The 15,943-nt window shown below is 39.0% G+C and overlaps 1 protein-coding gene across 1 annotated transcript; it reads right to left on the bottom strand.

Moving 5' to 3' along the window:
• Positions 1 to 237: 237 nt before the first annotated feature.
• On the bottom strand, positions 238 to 2,593 carry LOC108594819 (early boundary activity protein 2-like). The gene is made up of 2 exons (XM_017979994.1): positions 2,168 to 2,593; positions 238 to 296 (listed from the first exon to the last, which is right to left on the bottom strand). The coding sequence occupies exons 1-2, from the start codon at positions 2,523 to 2,525 to the stop codon at positions 238 to 240; spliced, it is 417 nt and encodes a 138-aa protein (XP_017835483.1). The 5' UTR covers positions 2,526 to 2,593.
• Between the last annotated feature and the right edge of the window lie 13,350 nt (positions 2,594 to 15,943).

Raw genomic sequence — 15,943 nt, 5'->3', positions numbered from 1 at the left:
GGACCAACTCTAATTATATTGGTCGAAGCCTGTAACTCAGCCCAACCGGTAATACTGATTCCAAAGCGATTGCAAGCCGTTTTGGCAATAATTTTTGTTTTTTTTTTTTCTTCCTTTTTTATATTTTAATAATTAGAGATAAATGTCTAGCTTTCTTACTAAGTTAGTAATATTTACCTTAAATATAAATATTTTCCAAAAAAAATTCATAGACCATTTTTTTTCATTGTAACTCATTCAACAAGGGCTTGTCCGATTATTCGTTGGATCCACAGTATAAGTAGCTTGAAAATGTACTGCATTAAGTAGAAGAACATTTTTTAACTATAAACTGTATTGTATTGTATATTTTATGTTTTGAATTTTCATGTTTTTTTCCTATTAAATTATTTAATCAAGAAGAAAAATAGTTCTCTTAAACTTAAATATAAATATCGTTTTTGATGCTGAGAAGATAATGTTGCCTGTAGTTTTTCTTTACTCTAACTGCTTTAGATATATGACTACTATAATATACTCGAGCGATTTATAGCCCCGAGGCAACTTAAACTTTATATTAGCAGCAGCTACGCTTACCAATTGCTCATAAACTCTTAACTGCTTTCCTTTTGGCACACGGACATTAATAAAGCTGTGGAAGTTATAAAACCGTTGGGGTTAAATTCGTAATTCGTCTCAGCCGGACAACGGAGCCGGAGCAATTGCTAAGGATTTCATTTATGGTGGCCCTGGTCCTGAGTTCGACGACGCATACGCCAGGACTGTATGTGCTGTTCGGTTGAGTGCTTGAGGCTTTGCGTAAGCCAGAAAGATATTTAAAATCAAATTTGCTTAATTTACATACATAAACGCGTCAAATTCGTTTGGTAATTGTGCAGCCAGCTGAAGCAGCGGGGCAGCGAAGAACATAAGTGAGAAGGTCCTTGCTATGCTGTAGTGGTGCGGATTTTGGGCTCGTGTGTGCGCTCAAAGGCAACAACTGTTTCCGTTAATATAAAATGCAAATTTTGAGCATTTTTAGCAGCGCCCCCAAAATTGGTCAACCCGGCTTGCCCCATCCCAACCCCCACTCAACCCCTGTGAGTCTTGCCCTGCGGTCGGTGGCAAAAACAGCAACAACACGATATGAGTTTGTAATAACCAAATCGGTTAGAGGCTGGGCTCGGGTTGGTCAAAATGCAATGAGTAGTAAAATGTTGTTAGAAATTATGGTACCAAAAACACGCCGGATGTTGTTCATATCCCTTCTGTAAACGCACGGAAATATCTAGGCAAAATGCTAAATGGGAAATGCTGTTGGAAAAACAATTTCATGTTGTTTTGATTTCAAGCAACACACACACACGCCCACACGTATACATGCTTTCAATGTGTGTGTGAGCAAGCTAGGTAACGTAAATATTTCATGCTCACTTATGATACGATTGACAGTTGTAATTTAAAGTTGCTGGCAAACAATTTACAGCTTAGCATTTGTTATTTGTTATAAATAAATGAGAAAGTTGAACGCATATGGCGAACGACTGAATTTCCATATAGAATGCTTGAGGCGGCGTTTATCTTATTTATTCTTTTTACTGCTGCCATATTTTTGCAGTCATTTATTTAGATTTGCGCTCAGCTCCCTCCCCGTCAGTCTTGGCCATTTCTGGAATTTATTTATTTAGTGCTTATCTGCAAAGACGCATAAATGAATACCAAATCGCCTCGCAATCGCATCGAATTTATTCGCATCAAATGACGGGCGCCCATTTCCATGCGGTTGACGCTTGTTTACACTAACAAGGAACCCTCGACCCTTTAGTTGTTGTCTTGGGTGCGCCCAGCTCAATAAACACTCCTTAGTCGGCACGGCATATTGTGTTCTGTTCTGTTCTGGTTCTCGATTTCAAATCCGATTAGCATCATTTAGTTTAGTTTAGGCCACACACACAGCCAGTCCCATTATATTCATTTGATTGATTTCTCTCGAAAGAATGAAGCAGATACATACAAGGTCCACTTTAAGCGGTTGACAGGGTTACCACCAATGACTTTGCACTTGAGCTTGATTTATTTATGAACTCTCTATATAAAGTCTAAATGTTTGTTTTCAATGATTTTCCTGAATTGCGACAGGCGCATTGAATAATACGCAGCGTCTGCGCTTCGGTTACATTGAATTTACTTCTAATATGCTCTACTATATCAGCCACATGCTTTGGATCCAGTGGCGGCTTGACCCCACGTTTTTTTAGTACCGTCCAGGGTCCAGCTCGGCCGGTGAGCGAATGCGTGCCCAAGACTTCATGGCCAAAGACTAGATAGCTAAGCTCGTTGGTCGCACTTTTATAGTTGCTCCAATTGATGCCGCGATACAAATCACTGTGCAGTTGTGTTCCATTTTTGCCGAGATAAATGCAGTCCTGCGTAACTACGCGTCTCGCCCGAAGCTCTTGCTCCAATTTTTCGACCTGTATTATCAGCGATGCAAGCCTTGGATGTGCTTTGTAGAAATACTTTGGTGTTTGCGTGCTTGCTTCCATACTTTAACAAAAGAACCGATAAGCCCAATAAGAGACTTAGACTCAGCTTATAAATTTATTACACTTCTTCTCTTAAACTAGTGATGTACAAATACAGCGATGCTTGGTACATTGATGTTTTTTTGACGATACCTTTATAAAACGATGCATCGATCAAAGATAATATTATAGTGCTTGTCGATGGACGGCCATTCGATTGATATCGATTAGTCTGCGGTAAGATAGTTTAAGTAGATTATTTAGCATATGGCCAGTATCTAATTTGCAAATTAGGCGGCATTTGCGACTTTGAGGAAAAGCTGCGGTAAGAATTAAGTCTGAATAGATCCTGTTATCTTATTTGAATATTGTGATTTATACAGAATAAAACTCCAGTTATATTGTTCTACAAATTGCCTGAACAACGTTTAGCAGCCCCTAAATTGCGCTGAGTGTGGTGGGAACTTATGATTGGCATATGCCGAGTAACATCGTCGGATCGAAAAAGCTTGAGAAGCTTCATACCTTGTTGAGCTAAGAAATAGTGTTTTTTTTTTAGAAAAGTTTTGAGGCATACATCGATAGGTCGATGAATTGACACATCTAGAAAGTATACTTCATCTCTAAGAATAAAAATGCACTTATAATATTTTTATCGATAAGTTTTCGGCTTGAGCAACACTGTCTCTAGAGTTGTCATCTCACGCACTAATGCTTTTCAAATGTGCTTTGTGTAATTGTTGTGAAACAGAATTGCTTTGTTTTATTAGAGCAATGTGATTGCACTAGATTATCGCAACATCTGTGTGCTGTATTGTTATAGTTTGCCAGATGCTAATAGCAACTAACAGCTAATTAACGAAATGAACTTAACGCAATTAGAAACCCTGAGCAGCAAATACAAAACGCACGCTATCGCCCTCTCGCTTGCACACAGAAAGGCACTGAAACAACTTCAATTACCCACACTAGAGCCAGCAACCTAAGCCAAGCTCCTGCCCACGCTCCCGCTCCCGCCCTGCTTTGTTCATCCAACATTACTGAACAAGCAGCAGATTGCATCTTTATCTGCGTCCCGTACATATTCTTGAAGGCAATAAAAGTTTGTGCGCAATAAATCTGCAAGTTTCTGGACCGAGACCGAGACCAAGACCAAGACAGCGAAAACATCTGCAGTTGGCTAAAAGAGTTGAGGCACAAAACAGGTGGCCGGCAAAGCTCAGTCGCATTTTATGTGCTGCCACGGGTCAGTGATTCACTTGGCCCCCATTTGGAAGCCTGTGGCTTTATCGCTGCCACCGCTGCCTTTGCCTATCAACGCCATTTTGATATTTGCATTGATAAAAATTAATGCAGCAGTGGGTGGCGTGGGGTGGAGCCCAACTGTTGACTGACGAAAGTGTTGACGCATACAAATTGTGCATTAGCGAAAAAGTCGCAGCAGCCACTGCGCGTTTTTTTCGTCGGCATTTAGTTGCAAATGCGTTGGCCTTGTTGCCCTCGTGGCTGGTGGCTGGTGGCGTCGTCACCAACGCCGCTTGGTAGTGGTGCCAATGACGCCTCCAAATCTCCAGCACCATCGCGACAGCCAGCGGCGAAAATCTGCAAGCATCCGCATGGCATTTGCATAAATGCAATTTAAAATCTGAATTATTCATGAGCAGCAGCAGCAGCAACAACGACGATGCTGACGCCGGCTTCGCCGCCATTTGGCCATTTGTCTGAATGACCACTTGTGGCATTTGTTACTGCCTCGCAGTCACCATTTTGGCCACAAAACGGACATACATAGCTCTTGTGCGCTCTCTGTGCTGCTCCTGGCATTTAGTTTTCCCAATTCCTGTCGCTCTTAACTGATAGTATATATATATATATATATATATGTGGGTACTGTTATTTTTTTAGTGCAATTGACAACTTAATGGTTTCCGTTATATGAAAGCAAAAGCAACGAATATTTGCCAATGTCAAATTGTCGATAAGGATTAACTCTTGCGTTTTGTGTACATTTAATATTAGCAGCTGCACATTTGATTTGCTCTCCACTCTTTCTCTTACCCCTGCCCCTGCTCCTACCCCTGCACACCACCCACACGTAGACTTCTGTGTCTGTCCAGTGGCAACTTGTGTGTTTATTTTTGAATTCGAAAATTACCAAAGTCTGTGTGTGTTCAATTTATTGTGCAAACAGTTTGCTTAATGGACAGGCACTGGCATTAAGCGACAGCATTGAGTTTATTTGCCAATACTTTAGCTTTAACTGACGAATCTCTTTGATGTGTGGCAAATGCATTCACACACACGTACACACACACACTCATACGCTTTGCTCAAACATTACCTTTTGAAATTATGCTCATGATTTATGTTTGTCTAAGGTTGCCTTGCCGGGGCTCATGAATTTTTGCGCAGCTTAATTAACTTTACAAAGCAATGCCTTGATGGAGGGTCTATTTGCAAATACAACTCACATTCACATGCAAAAGATTTGAAATGTGCTGGCTTTGTTTCTAAAAATTTGAATATGGAATGCTTAAAATTCACAAAACTCTTCAAGACACAACTAAATTATTCAAAATACATCCACAAAGGCAGTTCAATTAAGTGATTAAATATTCTAATGGCGGTGTAAGCTCAAAGTCTAAGGTCAAATTGAAATTATTTTGGGAACATAGCAGCTGCTCTTACTGATTGCTGTTCAATATCGATTCGACAATTGCAGGCGTTAAAATTGCTTACAGCCCATATGTCTAATGCTGCAGTTTGACATTGAAATATTACAACACATGCAAGTGCAAACACACACACACACACACATATATACAAGCATATGTATATTGATTTTCCTAAGGCCTATGGGCCTAGAGAGGCAAGAGCCCTAAAAAGTCAAATGTCTGTGAATGTTTTTGTCACAAATGACTTGCTGTTTTAATTGATTGCTGGCAATAAACCGAACGGGCGCCCATTGTGCAAATGTGTGTGTGTGTGTATGGGTAACATTGTGTGTGTGTGAACAGCTGTCGCTGAAAGTTTAAATGGCAGCCAAAGCAAAAGCGTCAAAGTCATACGCATATCGTAGCATAACGTAGGGCGTGGCGTTTTTACAGTTTTGTAAGCGTTGTGGAAAATTTCCTGTTTTATTCTTAGAATTTGCGACAATTGCCAACTTTTATTTGCCAAACATGGCACAATTGTGGGGATTTGTAGAAATTTTCCATTATAGTCAAAGTCAATGCCAGGCGCTCTCTCCCCCTCTCTTTTGGCTTGGCGCATAAAATTGCCAATTACATTTATGATTTCTTGCTGTTGTTGTTTTGTTTCTTTATTTGATATGATTTGCCTGCCAGTGTGAGTGTGACTGCGAGTGTGTGTGTGTGTTTTATTTTTATGCCACTTTTATTGCATTATTTTCAGAGTGCGCAACATTTTTGTTTTTATAGAATTTATTTATGTACGCATGCATGTGTTTATATTCAAGCTTTGTGTTTGGCTGTTCAAATCGAAATGGAGCCATTTGGCATTTGGCTACGAACGTGACTGAAACGCAATTTTCGTAGCTTAGTTTAATTTGCCTACATAAGGCATCAGACAGCAGCAAATACTCAAACCAAACAAAATAATCAAAGCTGCAGCAGCGCAGTAGCAGCAGTAGCAGCTGGTCATAAAAGCAGTCTCTCAATTCGATTCTGCATATAGTAGACATTTTTCAATATCGCTTTTACGCTCCGTTTGCCGCTGGCGCTGGCGTTGCCGTTAGCTGATTTTGATTTTTAATGTCATGGGCATGTCAGAGAATTTGTTCGCCTATTTGTCCTTATGCCTGCGCCTGTGTTAATCCCTTTAATGGACTATTAAGCGCTTTTATGGCCACGCTCTAGCTAGGAGGCTCTGTTGCTCTGGGGGCCGCCTGAAGTTTACGATAATCTCATCATTTGATGTTGCAGCACGTTTCAGCGCCTCGTTTTATGCGCACTCTCTCTTCCACACACACACACACACACACACACGCACGCACACTCTGGCATATTTGCATTGTGTGTGGGTAAAGGATGTAAATTTTCGTAGCAGCGCAGTTTGACATTTTTGTAGACCATTGGGCACTTTGACGAAATTTGTCTACAGGCGTTTTCGCATTGAATTGATTGTGACAGCGGGAGGCAAATTTTCTTTGAAATTGATATACCCTAATGGATGGCTGTGTGTGTGTGTGTGTGTGTGTTACTTTGATTGACATGTGAATAAGAAAAGCCGCAGCCACTTTCAGTTAGCCGGGGCCAATTAGCAGCGCTTTTGCCTTTGTGTCAGGATAACAAAGCCAAGACCCAAGCCCCACACCGGTGGACCCCCGACAATACCCAAGGGGCCAGTCTGAGCTTTGGACATGAACATGCTCTCTGGTGGACGTGGCGTGTCAGTCACGCAGTTTTTTAGACCGTCGTCGTTAATGCCAAACGACCACAGCACAGACAGCACGACGTTTTGGCTCTAATCCTGGTCCGGCTCAATGGACTTTGTACGTCGGCGTCGGCGACGGTGTTGGTGTCGGTGTCTCTGCCCGTGTGTCTGGTCTGATCTGGGCACTTTGTCTGGGGCGTGGCGTTTAGCTGCTAGCTCTGGCATTGTGACTTTGTTGCGTGATTACCTTAATTGATGGGCATTTCCGTTGAACAAATGAAGCCACTCAATTAACACCTTTCAGCAGGATAAAACTCGCACATCTGAGCCAAGTCAGCAACTACACTTACACACGCACACGCTCACGCACACACATACACACACACACAGACGTGGGTGTAATTGAATGTGCAAAATATTTCACTTGACCTGCACCATTAGTAAAATTTAACTGTTGAAAATTGTGTCTATTAGCTCAATTACGCTGATATTATATTTGCTTGTGTGAAGTTGCGGTTTGCTTTTATATTCAATGGCAGCGACTAAATCAACACAATTGCAATTTTAAATATTTACAATTAAATACTTAACAACAATCAATAGCAACTGTCACTTGTTGTAATTAATTTGCGAGATGGCTCTATCAAGAATTCGACTTCTCTCTAAAAACGCTAATGGAGATTAAATGGATTTAAGTTTGTGTCAAACGTATCTAAACGTATCTCTATAAAATAAAACACATCCTTCAGTTTAAAGCGATATTCGTGGTAATCGAATAGTTTATTGGTGGAAAACTCTCTCGAGGTCAGAAAATCAACATAATATCTTTGACTTTAAAAATACAGATAACATTAATATAAGGTCCATTTGCATCCTATCCTAACATGCGAGCATATCGGTAAAAATAAGTGCAATTAAACTAGAGAACGAACGAACAATATTATGCACTTTTGGTTCGTTTTTGTTAATTATGAAGGTTACAGTTCGTTTGGTTAGTCAACTTGCTAAATCGTCTATTCTAATGCATAATGAATAAAGTGTAAAAAATTAAAAAACTTGGACTTATATCAGGTACACATATTAGAGTTGGCACACAAATCAAAACCTATAAGTACAAGATGGAATTTATTATACCACATTAAATATTTGTGGATACAAGAAGCTTAAATAAAAATTGTAATAAAAACAACTTAAAGATTTTTCAAAGCTAAAGAACTCCCTTTAACTACGGCACAATTTCAGACCCCAGAAGAGTTGCTTTTTTTGAAAACCCTAACAACTCTAACTTTTGTCTTTTGTTACTTAAGTGTATCAAAAGATACACATGGATGCCAACAACCCACGCACAAAATAAATGTCAAATGACTTAGCAAGCACTTAACTTCCGAACTCATTCCATTAACTGAGCTACAATGTACGAATTTTGCTAGAGCGCTACGAGGGCAAATTACTAAGTCTGAGAGTTGTACGTCTATCTAGACGGTGTAAAGTCCAATAAATAATTTGATTACTTATGAAAGTCTTTAAGAAAAACTTCACGTCCATGTGCATAAATTCTGCTAAAGTTACCTACCAAAAAAATCAGAAAAAATTATATTCAATATTATTTCATGAGACTTGACAAAGTAACTCTTATCCAAATTCGTAGCAGATTTCCTGTATAAAATTCTTGCTTAGAAGCAACCTCTGCATTTAAATTTTTATCATAGCTTAGCCTATCACCTTATCCGAATAAAACTAATGGGCGTTTGAGTTCACGCACACACACAAACACATGCACGTAAACACACATACACATTGTCATTTACTTTTGTCGTAAACTTAAGCGCACTTTGCAAATTGGTTAAATACAAAGAACAAAGCAAAACCAAAAAATACCTTTTAACGAGGAAAGCAAAACATGAAGCAAAACTTTGCACTTTTTACCAAAGTGTTTTTCATTTTGTGTGTTGGGAGTTTTGGCCTTTTTGTGATGTTAACAAAATTATAAAACTTGCGGGCAATATTTCTTTTCTGTTCTTGTTGTTGCTCCAACGTCACTTCAGGTGTAAAAAGTTCTTGCTCGAACTTTTCGCTTTTGGCTTTCAAGCCAAAGTGTTGCATTTAATTTTTCAATTAAAAAATGTTGTTAACTTTAGGCGCCGGGGTAAGCAGCAGTCGACAGTCAAAGTCCCGACTTCGACGACGACAAATTGCAACAAATTACTCATAATGAACTACAAAATAGCCGGGCAGACAGTAAGCCTACAAAGAACACAGCTCAAAGCCAATAAAGAGACAGTTGCAGTTGGTGTTGCAGTTACTGCTGCTGTTGCCGTTGCAGTTGTTGCTGCTGCCGTCGTCAACGGCGACGAGGGGAGCTTTGGTTCGAAAGCACAACAGAGTGAAATTGTTTTGGATGCCAGCCAATGGCGAACGTAGCATATTCCTTCACTGAGATAATTTCCTGTCATTATTTTGTGGTCTTCCGCAGTCAAACGTAAAAATTGCGATTCCAAAAAAAGAAGCAAACAAACAGCCCTTACATAACAGACAGATGGACGAGCGTACAAAGAGATGAGCGAGCGGCAGGGCAGCTGGCACAGATTGCATTTCTGTACAATATTGCTGGGAAGGCGGCGAGTGGCAGCGGATTACAACTGCAGGCAGGCAGGCAGTCGAAAAATTGACTGCATTGCCCACGGGTCAACAAATAAATTGGCTGGCTCGGATGGACCTGTTCGGGGGGTTTGGCTGTGATGTTCGGGAGGGGAGCGGAGCGATGGGAGAACAATGTTGATTTTGAGGTCATCGCTGATATTGCGGATGTGAATCCTTTTTGATTGCATTGGCCAAGCTGAAATTGCAATGCCAACTGGCCAGAACTGCCAATTGCCACTGTAGCTGACCAGAAATAACAGACTGACGCGACTGATGGCCAGACAAACGGGTCGAGCTACGGCGTATTAATTGTGGTTTTGCCTGTCGAAAATTGGCATTTTAAGTGCGGCTTGGTGTCGCTGCACTGCAGTAAAAGCTCAAATAGTATAAAAACAAGAACGCATTAAGCTTGAGCGCAGCCAACTTTCTGATACACTTTGACTAGCGAACACACGCACGCACTGAGAAAATGCAATTTTCCGAAATAAAAGTGATTAAAATAGGAATACTTCTTATACTTTTATACCAAATTTGGCGGATCTACCTCCCATACTCTCATAGATCTTGTTGCTCATACAGTTATAAATGACGGATAGGCGCACGAACACGACGGACAAAGTTCAAACAAATCAGTTCGCCTTAGTAATTAAGAATTTTTATGGCCGAGCCAAATCTTTTAAATTTCAATGATACCTTTTTCACTTTTTATATATCCAAGTGTATTAAACAAAAGGAAGCAAAAAGTTTGAGTTTGCGGCAAATATTTATTACAAATGCCCACAATTAACAGACAGTTGAAGTTTAAAATAATACTATTGTTGCAATTGATATCGAGTTTACCCCTTTGAGCAATTTCAATGAAGTAATGAGATTGAGCTTCTGTTAAATTATAATTGCTAATGTTCTGCTTAAAACAAATTATACAATTCCAAGAAGCGTTTACAGACAAAGTTGCTATTTGTGCCAGGGCTGCAAAAGGTTATAGAAAAGGAAAGCTGTCAAAATTATCTCTGAGACAGAAACAGTAATAAAATTCCTTAATAAATGTAATTCAAAATTTGCATGAAGCCTTAATTTCGGACCTACGATTGCAGCCCTAACTAAATCAGTTTCAATTAAAACAATTCCAAGAAATGAGATAAGTTCATTACGCCTTATAAATTTCTAAGCTTCAGGCGATAAAGCCCACACAGTTGATGCGAAACACTGGAGCATGTCAAACATTTCAGGAATTGAGCTGTCATGCAAATGTGGCATTTCAGTTTTTGAAATTGACAGCGCCAAAATTGCAGCATACATTCATTCATTCACAGCCATGGCATTTGGAAGGGGGAGGGGGAGTTAGTGACAGGTATAGAAGGGGTTATAGATAAGGTTTTTGTTGTGTTTTCCATCTCTTTTTCAATTCAGAGTGTTGCGCTTTGCCAGCGCTCAATTGTTATATGGCTGCTGCTGCAATTGCGAGTGCCATCAATCATTTGCAACTCTGACAGTTCTATAGATGAGTTGCATTTAGTCTGTACGTTTGTGTGTGTGTGTGTGTGTGTGTGTGGAATAGATTTGAAAATCCACGTCATTTTCACACTTAATACGCTAATAACTCAAACGGGACAATTGCCAGCGGGGCTGCGTGCATAAGAAATGGCAAAAGTTTTATTGAAAGTGCCACACAAATTTGTTTGTATATTTAAATTATCATACAATTTTCAACAAACTTTTCGTTGCGCTGAAAATGAGCTTGGGTGCGTTGCTCTTACGCTTTACATTTCTTCTCTGTTGCTGCGGCTGCTGCTTTGCTCTTGAGGCCTCGTCTTGGCAGCTTGACTTTTGCCCTCCTCCAAGGGAGTGGCGTGGGTGTGGGTGTGGGTGTGGGACATGCTGGGCACTGTCATTTGCCCGGCTCATGGCATTTGAATTACATTTGTGTAATTTTGCGGAAAGAAAATAATACAAACTTTTTTTATTTGCTAATTTTGTTAAATTAGAGCTCGCAAAATGAAAGAGAATTGTAAATGACATTAGAGTATGCGCCCAAAACATTTATGACAGCCAGCCATGGCCAAAGCCACAGTCCCAGCCGAAGCGACTTGCGGCTAAAATAATTACACATGTAATTTGCAATTCTTTTTACGAAAAACCCAACTAAGCGCAAAGTTCAAGCGAAAATTACGGTTGCTACAAAATGAAAATTGAGCGAAACCCTCTCTATTATTATGCGTAAAATAATTTGCGCTTTTCGCCAAGACAGCGCCAACTCCACAGAGACTTTTCATTAGTTTTAGTTTGCAGCGACTGTAAAGTTAAAAGACTTTTTAATTGCAAGGTTTTGGTGGAGATGCTGAGGGACGGCTCTAATGGTTGCTTCAAACTTAAGTTCTAACTTGGCTAAGATTACATTTACGATATTCAATATTAAAATATTAGTATAGAAAGCTAAATTTAACGTTCAAATTTTTGTCGCTCAAGCCCGTTAATTCTGATAGTATATTTGCTATCACTGTTATTTACTATATTCCATTGTACTTTATTCGAAAAGATACGCAAAAATATGATATGCCTGAAATATGATTGTTACTTTCTGCCTTTTAGTGATATACATTCAGCTAAGCAAAGAGAACTAGAAAATGACCGCAGATTAGTTTTGAAATTCTATAAAATTCGATACCCTTTAATAGTATTAAAATACATCAAATACGTAATGCAAGTATTGGTTTTAATTAACTGTAATCAGTTTAAATGGATCAATGGCTTCAAATTATTTTTGTATGATTAATATGTATAGCTTGCAATTAAATGCAAACTTAAATGTAAACTGCTAATTCACAAAACTAAATGTAGTTACAGCTCATATTACAATACAAAACAATTATTAAGCAGTGCAAGAACAAATCAAAATCGAATAGAATCGAATCCTCTTCTCGTTCATAGTTCTTCCTTCATTGCAAAATTTGCTTACTTCTAGCTATGGCTAAAAGCCACGATAATTTAAAAAAAAGGATTTATGTGGCTAAGCTCTTCTTCATTAGTGGAGCCACCCTTAGGTAAAAGCGACTCTGCTTTAATGCAAATTGCATTTAATGCTATATTAGACATGCCTTGCAAGTAATTCCAATCAATTGTCAGCTTTCTGTTATATAAATATACTCACATATATTTATGCCCATGCACTTGCGGTCAGTTTGGTATATAAGCGGATTTATCGAGAACAAAACAAGTTGCCCAATAGACATTGCTATCTGCCTAAATGTGTGCGAATTGTCTTTGGGGGTGTACCCCACAAGCGGCGGTCAAATTTAATTGCAATTAACTAAATACACACACACACTCTCACACATAAGCATGTTTTTGTTGTGGTCTAATGAATATGCATGCCATTAAATCAACGTTAATTTATTTAATGTATTGTGCGCCAACTATTGTTATTGTTTTTTCGCCCTACCACATTTAATTTGGGCTGGTTTTTTTTTTTTGTATTGTTGTTGCTGTTGTTCCTTGGTGGCTTTTCTTTTAGCTGGGCTTTTAGCTGTGCATAAATTCTAATAAACACATGTATGGGTAAATACATTGGCATGTGGCTAGGCACACGAATAATTGATATTGATGGTTGTAATCTTACTTAATCCCTAATTACAAACAAATGAATACATGCCGTATGTGCGTGTGCTGCGGCATTTACACACACACACACGAACGCACACGCACACTATCACTTCAGTACATATGTACATGTTTACATAGAGAGAGCAAATAGCATAAATAATTTATTTTTACGCAGACACTACAATTCTAACGGCTTTATATAGAAATTCGCCAAATATATTCCCCCGCATTCTCCTGATATATGCAATTGTGGCATATATCTAATTACTATAGCTATGTAAATAATTGTGGCCCACTTTAGTGCGGCAATCCTTCAATCAAATGAAAATTATTTCGCCAATTAGTTTAAAAGCAACAAACTCACGCGCAAACATGTATTATAATATTTATTGATGATGAGGCTCTCATATATACATACATTTACATTTACATACATATTTGATGTATTTTCATTAGTAAGTCGCTGACCTTAGCAGTCTCGCTATTAAACAATCCAAACGCTTATTGATATTTTAATTTTGTAGCTGTTCGGCCAAATTTAACATCATTAGCTTACAGCTTCACATTTGTTACTCGGAATATTAAACGAGAGAGGATACTGGGTACTGAATACTATTTTATTATTTAACTATCTCTTTTCTTCTTGTTTTTATAATAGCTCAAAATTAGATATTTGATTTTCGTCCTTGACTGCGCATCACAGATAATATTTGTAATTTCGATTTGGCACCATTTCCCCTTTTATTTTATTTTTATTACATTTTTAATCGCCACTGAAAATTCTTATTCCAAGCAATAAAATCTCTTTATCTCCTATTTTTATCAGCAGATTATGCATTATTTATTTGATTGGTGTGTTTATAATTAAATTAAAGTAAGCTTAAATTTCCTGAGCCATTAATATAATACTTCAGTTATGTATGTAATGCTTTAATCTCAACTTATCGTGCTCAAGTCTCACTAGAATATGTTAAGATTAATTCCTTAAATTTTCCCAGCAGGGTCAACATCCAACAAAGATAAAATCCTCACAAAACTAATTTTTATGTACTCCAATTTCTACATAATATGGAAGGCCGATAAATTTAGTATACGCAGCTCGGATAACCGCATAATTCTTCCCGTTTTTGCAATAAGAGCTAGTAGAGTTATCCAACAATCCCTAAAATTATTGTTTATTATTATTTCGAAGAGAGTTTTGCGTTTGTATTTACTTTGATCTACTTCTGCTCTTCCCCTATACAATGCTTTTATCCTTGCACTTTCACTGCTCAATACACCTGTGATACACCTTAAGTCCATCAAATGCTAAACTCAATGAAAATTTATTTTTAAAACTTGTGAGTTTATAAATCATACAGCATCGAATAAAGCATTTCTGTTTTTCTACTTAATTTGCCTTCTGTTTAAAAGCTACAGATGTTTCTAAAGATATTTTTACTACGCTATAAAAATGAAAATTGATATCAAGGCATCCCAGTTTGTAAGAAACTTATATATAGCCATCCATTAATTTAGTAAAACTTTTCCGAACGCTGAATAAGAGCCGTTTGTAAGGCGTTTATAAGCCGGCAACTATCAAGTTGTTAACAGTTTGCACACTTGTCAATCTATAAAATCAGTGCGAATAGCTCTCGACTGTCTCAACTAGGTTCCATCAATAAAACAATCAATATGCTGACAGCAGACAGTCTGCTAGCCCACGCCCCCGGCCGTCCACTCTTCAGTTCTTGGCCTCTGAGCGTTCCATTCATAAATTGACACATTATCAAAATTTATGGAGGCGATGGTCGCAGCTACAAAAGGCGTGATATGAGTTACAGCTCGAAACCGAGGCAAGGGCAAGGAAGACAGTGGGTCGTGCAAGCAAATAACTGTACAAAATTAATGATGCGACACATTGCAACAAAAACAAAACGACAATGAAGCAACAGTTGCACATAGCTAGGATAAAAACAAAGGCAGATAGATAGATAGCGGAGAGCGAGAGCGAGAGAGAGAGAGAGACAGAGCATAAAAATCCGTGCAGGAAAATCGAAGAAAAACAGCAGAGCCCAGAGGCTATAAACGGTGTTTTGTGTTGGTGATGTGGGGTGGAAGGGGAAGGGGAAGGGGTGTATGCCGAAACGGAAGCCATCCCCTTGTCACAAACGCTGTGAGGGATGTCAGCTAACGGTCAAAGCGTATGCTGCTCGCCAGAAAGCGTACAAAATAGAAAGAAAAGCAAATATAACGCCCGCACGAGTTTCCGGTGCGTCATGCCTGCTCCAGCTGAAGGGAAAGGGAATGGGAATGGGAATGGGAATGGGAATGGGGGTGGGGTGGGATAAGGGGAGGTTGACTGGTTAGCTTTTGCCCGGTTATTGAGGGTTGGCTGCGTCAAGTGCTGTGATTCCTTGCTGCGCTGATGTTTTTATTAAATTCTACGCTGTTGGACATGACGTATACAAATTTTTTAATAAACTGCCGTCGAGTAATGAAACGCAACCGCTACAAAAGAAGAAAAAGAAGAACACTGGGCACTGAGCACTGGCGGGGTGTATTATTGAGGGTGGCTCAAACGCCTCAGCAATTGCGCTTGAAAATTATTTTTATTTATTTTCGTGCGCAATTGTTGTGGTCCAAGTGGCTGAGTTGGCTTTGTGGCTGCTTGATGTGTTCATTTTTGGTGGCTATCAATTTCGGCCGAGAGCTCGGAGTGTGCTTGGTTGTATTTCGTTAATTTTTGTAGTTTAGTGTAACTGTGAAATGTCATTCGAATTGCTCAAAGTCTACAAATGCTGGTTGTTCACCTTTTTTACACG

This window comes from Drosophila busckii, chromosome 2L (genome assembly GCF_011750605.1).
Source record: "Drosophila busckii strain San Diego stock center, stock number 13000-0081.31 chromosome 2L, ASM1175060v1, whole genome shotgun sequence".
In the NCBI taxonomy this organism is placed as follows: domain Eukaryota; kingdom Metazoa; phylum Arthropoda; class Insecta; order Diptera; family Drosophilidae; genus Drosophila; species Drosophila busckii.
The sequence above is the reverse complement of the archived record's forward strand: the minus strand, read 5'-3'. Positions and strand labels throughout refer to the sequence as shown.